Source organism: Ochotona princeps, unplaced genomic scaffold (assembly GCF_030435755.1).
Source record: "Ochotona princeps isolate mOchPri1 unplaced genomic scaffold, mOchPri1.hap1 HAP1_SCAFFOLD_121, whole genome shotgun sequence".
Lineage (NCBI taxonomy): Eukaryota > Metazoa > Chordata > Mammalia > Lagomorpha > Ochotonidae > Ochotona > Ochotona princeps.
In genome coordinates this window covers 1-5000 of record NW_026696772.1, presented here as the reverse complement: position 1 = coordinate 5000, position 5000 = coordinate 1, and the positions used below count along the sequence as shown (strand labels likewise).

At 70.5% G+C, this 5000-nt stretch overlaps 1 protein-coding gene across 1 annotated transcript in view; it reads left to right on the top strand.

Annotated features, from left to right (window-relative positions):
• PARP10 (poly(ADP-ribose) polymerase family member 10) overlaps window positions 1-2305 on the top strand; it is a 12609-nt gene extending 10304 nt beyond the window's left edge. The window contains 3 exon segments of the mRNA XM_058659479.1: window positions 1645-1819; window positions 1904-1975; window positions 1978-2305. Of these exon segments, the coding sequence (XP_058515462.1) occupies window positions 1645-1819; window positions 1904-1975; window positions 1978-2219 (489 nt within the window). The 3' untranslated portion in view covers window positions 2220-2305.
• Window positions 2306-5000: the final 2695 nt, after the last annotated feature.

Genomic DNA, 5000 nt, shown 5'->3' with positions numbered 1-5000 from the left:
CTGTGTGCTCCACCTGCCCCCCTGTGTGCTCCACCTGCTCCTGTGTGCTCCACCTAAACTGTGTGCTCCACCTGCCCCTGTGTGCTCCACCTGCCCCCCTGTGTGCTCCACCTGCCCCTGTGTGCTCCACCTGCCCCTGTGTGCTCCACCTGCCCCTCAGTGTGCTCCACCTGCCCCTGTGTGCTCCACCTGCCCCCCCGTGTGCTCCACCTAAACTGTGTGCTCCACCTGCTCCTGTGTGCTCCACCTGCCCCCCTGTGTGCTCCACCTGCTCCTGTGTGCTCCACCTGCTCCTGTGTGCTCCACCTGCCCCTGTGTGCTCCACCTGCCCCTGTGTGCTCCACCTGCTCCTGTGTGCTCCACCTGCCCCTGTGTGCTCCACCTGCCCCTGTGTGCTCCACCTGCTCCTGTGTGCTCCACCTAAACTGTGTGCTCCACCTGCTCCTGTGTGCTCCACCTGCCCCCCTGTGTGCTCCACCTGCTCCTGTGTGCTCCACCTGCTCCTGTGTGCTCCACCTGCCCCCCTGTGTGCTCCACCTAAACTGTGTGCTCCACCTGCCCCTGTGTGCTCCACCTGCCCCTGTGTGCTCCACCTGCCCCTGTGTGCTCCACCTGCTCCTGTGTGCTCCACCTGCTCCTGTGTGCTCCACCTAAACTGTGTGCTCCACCTGCTCCTGTGTGCTCCACCTGCCCCCCTGTGTGCTCCACCTGCCCCTGTGTGCTCCACCTGCCCCTGTGTGCTCCACCTGCTCCTGTGTGCTCCACCTGCTCCTGTGTGCTCCACCTGCCCCCCTGTGTGCTCCACCTGCCCCTGTGTGCTCCACCTGCTACTGTGTGCTCCACCTGCCCCTGTGTGCTCCACCTGCCCCTGTGTGCTCCACCTGCTCCTGTGTGCTCCACCTGCTCCTGTGTGCTCCACCTGCCCCTGTGTGCTCCACCTGCCCCTGTGTGCTCCACCTGCTCCTGTGTGCTCCACCTGCCCCTGTGTGCTCCACCTAAACTGTGTGCTCCACCTGCCCCTGTGTGCTCCACCTGCTCCTGTGTGCTCCACCTGCTCCTGTGTGCTCCACCTAAACTGTGTGCTCCACCTGCCCCAGCCTCCTGCAAATCTGGTCCTCCTGACCTGTGCTCTGCCCTTCCCTCTGTGGGTCTGGCCCTGCTTCCAGAGCTGCCAGCTCAGACTTCGGCAGCAGCCAGTCCACTTGGTTTAACTGGCTGTGCTCCCTGCTGCCCACAGTCCCTTCTTGTCTCGCCTCAGGCTTGTGAGGTCTCCTCCTGCTTCCCAAGCCCAGAGTGGAATTTCAGGAAGGTATCTACCGGCCTGGTTATCTGTTGTTCTGTCTGCCACCTGGGCCTGGCCTGGCGCCCACCATCCTCTGCCCATGAGCTCAGCTGCTGCCTGGGGAGGCCTGGCGGCACACTGGGGCTTGATCGCATGGAGTGTCTGCCGGGAGCTGGAGCGGACCAGGCCTCTGCACAAATCCTCATGTGTCACGTGCCCCTGGAGGCAGCCGAGGCCCAGCGCTGGACAGAGCTTGATGTAGGGGGTGTGGGGGCTCTCCCAGACCTTGGGCCCTCCCTGGGATGCGTGGGGGTCCTGCTGCAGGGCCCAGGCAGCCCGACTGAGCACTCAGGATCTCGCAGGTGGAGCGCGTGTGGCACCCGCTGCTGTGGCAGCAGTACGAGCCGCAGCGCCAGCGCCTGGTGCAGCGCTGCCAACGGCGCCTGGCCGAGCAGGTGCTGTACTATGGCACGTCGGCGGCCGCGGTGCCCGAGATCTGCGCCCACGGCTTCAACCGCAGCTTCTGCGGCCGCAACGGTGCGGCCTGAGCGGGTGGGGGCTGTGGGGGCCGGTGTGCTCTGGGGCTGCCTCTGGCCCTGACACTCCGCTCCCGCCCTGCAGGCACGCTGTATGGCCAGGGCGTGTACTTCGCCACGCACGCCTCCCTCTCCGTGCAGGACCGCTACTCGACCCCGACGGCCACAAGGCAGTGTTCGTGGCCAGGGTGCTTGCTGACCGGGGACTACGCGCTGGGCCACCCCAGCCTGCGCGCGCCCCGGGCCACGGCCTGCTGCGCTACGACAGCTCGGTGGACTGCGTGCGCCGGCCCAGCATCTTCGTCATCTTCCACGACACGCAGACGTTGCCTACACACCTCATCACCTGCCGCTGCCTCTCATCCCCGGCCTCTCTCAGGGCCCAGCCCCTGGCCACCTGACCACTAGAGGTCAGCAGCGGCCAGCAGGACGGGAGGGGGGCCGGCCACACCCCCGCGGCGCTGTGACGTTTCAATAAACCTGTGCGGGAAGCCAGGGCCTTGCTGGGGCTTGGGGTTCTCGGGCGCACCCGCCTCGGGGAGCAGGGGTGCGGGACCACCCTGCCCACGGCGCCCTCAGGTCGCGCACGCTCGTCCCAGCTGCGTCTCCCGGCCGGCCGGCCGCAGGTGTGTGCGCGTGCCCTCCGTGGGCGCCCGGTGCCCCACGGGCGTCGCTCGCCCTGCACGCTCCGCCCTCGCCGGGTCCGGGCGGGGCGCTGGGCTCGGCCCTCCCGCGTCCTCCGCGCGCGCCCCGCCCGGGCAGTTGGGCTGCAGCGGCCGAGCTTCCGCGAGCGGAGTCACCAGGCACGTAGCCCCTCAGTCCGCGCTCGGGACTCGCGGCGTGCGGCGGTGCGGAGCGGGGTCGCGCGGGAATCCGCGAGCGGGAACTGGGGGTGCAGCGCGGCCCTGCGCTGTGGGAGATAGCCCCTCTCCGCGCGCACCCGACTGCGGAACTGCGCGGGCGGCGCCTGGGATGTGGGTAGGAAAGGCGCGGCCTGGGGCGGGGCGGGCCCCGGCTCCCAGCCCCCAGGCAGAGGCACAGAGCCCACATTGTGCCCCCACGCCGCCCCCGCCCCTGCCGGGACAGAGCCCCATTCACCTCCCGCACTCCAGCGCCCCTGAGCACGGGCTGCCCGTGTGGGACACGCGGCGCGAGGTGGGCTGCCCGGCTCCCGCGACCCACGCAGCTGCGGGACCTGCTATTTATAGGGCTGCACTGCGGAGACTGTGGGGGCTGCGTGGGGCTGGCGGCGCTGAGGCTGAGCCGGCGTGCAGGAGGAGTGCTACTGGCCAGGGCCAAGAGGCCTCAGGGGCCTCCCCTTGAAGGGGACGGGGCTGGGAGGTTGCCTGTGGCGTCCTGGGTTTCGGATTAGGGGGAGAGAAGGCCCAGTTTGGGAGGCAGGCGGCAGAGTGTGAGGGACAGGGTGGCAGAGGCCCACGCCCGAGAGCGGCCCGGAGCCCTGGACGGGGTGGGCGGTGAGGGACAGGGTGAGCGGGCCAGGCTGGGCACCGCCTGGTGGGGCCTGAGCGAGGGCACTGGTGGGCAGCGTCCGCGTAGAGGACACGTGTGGAGCAGGGAGTGCAGAGCCCGTCCGGTGACGACCCCTGCTTGTCCCGGCCAGGAGGCATGTCAGCCGAGGACCCCGAGGGGCGGGCAGCAGCCGATGATGGCTCCAGCGGCGGCAGCGGATCGCCCAGCCCTGGGGACACGCTGCCCTGGAACCTCGGGAAAACGCAGCGGAGCCGAAGAAGCGGCGGCGGCCCCGGGGGCAACGGGAGCGTGTTGGATCCAGCGGAGCGAGCGGTCATCCGCATCGCAGGTAATGCGTCTCCACCTGCGGGTGCGCCGTGCCGGGGGTCTCGGGCCCCGAACCCGCGGAGGGCGCCTCTCTGGCGCCACCTGCCGCTCCTGCCGGGCCGGCCCGGGCCAGCGCGTCGCGCTCCGTGGTCAGGTTGCCGGGCAGCGGATGGAGGTGGTGCTCTGGTGCCTCAGCTGTCCGAAGAGGGTGGAGGCTAGGGGAAGGGAAGGCCCAGCCGGAGGCCCAGGGGGAGGGGCCTGGCGGTGCAGCCTGGCTCTTGGGGGAACGGCTGACCTTGTGCAGGGGGCGGGCAGAGTGGACGGTCACGCCTGCATCCCAGCCCCAGTGGGATGTCCTTCCCTCTTCTGTTCCTGGGGGTGTTACCGTTAGAGATGCCGCCGGCCGTGGGCGCCCCCCCTTGCCCGCTCTCGTGGAGGGTCCCGCGCGCCCACCCGCTAGCCAGGGGTAGGGGGACGGAGGCATGTGTGCAGGGCTGCCCTGAGCTGCCGGGTCCTCAGGGGGCGCGGCTCCTGGGTCAGGTCCCGTGCCCGGACTGGAATGCTGGGGTGAGGGGAGCCGGAGGTGAGGAGCGGCTGGGCCAGGGGCGCAGGGGCCAGGGGCGCAGGGGCAGGGGCGCAGGGGGCCGAGGTGAGGAGCGGCTGGACCAGGGGCGCAGGGGCGCAGGGGCGCAGGGAGGCTGAGGTGAGGAGTGGCCGGGCCAGGAGAGCGGGGCGCAGGGCCGCTGGCCAGGGCTCCGCCTCCGCGCGGCCCGTGGGGCATCCTGGGTGCGGGGCGGGGCGGCGCGGCCTCTTTAAGCGGCGGTGCGGCCGCGCGGGGCTGGAGTGACCAGGGGGTTGGAGGCTCTCCCGCGCCACGACACCGCCCGGGTCCGTGTCCCGCCGCCGGCATGGCCGCGCCACCGCCAGACACGCCGCCCGACGAGCAGGACTTCATCCAGGCCTATGAGGAAGTGCGGGAGAAGTATAAAGGTATGGCCAGCCTGCTGGCAGGCCAGAGCGAGTCCGCCGCCTCCCCCTCCCCCGACCCGGTGAACCCGCCCCGACCGTGACCCAGACCAAGCCCTGCCGCCCTGCCCACCATCCCGGTGTGGCTGGGTCAGCGCCCCGCCAGTGCTGGGAGAAGGCTTGGACGCGCCCGGCTGAGCCCCCGTGGCCATGTCCTTAATTGGGCATCTTGCAGCGCAGGTGGGCGGAGGGGGGAGCGCGAGGGCCTGCGTCAGATCTGTGGGTGCGGGCTGGGCCACCCCCGGCCCTCTGTGGGGCGCCTGGCAGTGGGTCACATACTTGCCACCTGTCCTCACTTGCCCAAACTGGTGCGAGCCGACAGTACTGTCACTCGTGCTTGGCAGGGACCCTGGCACACC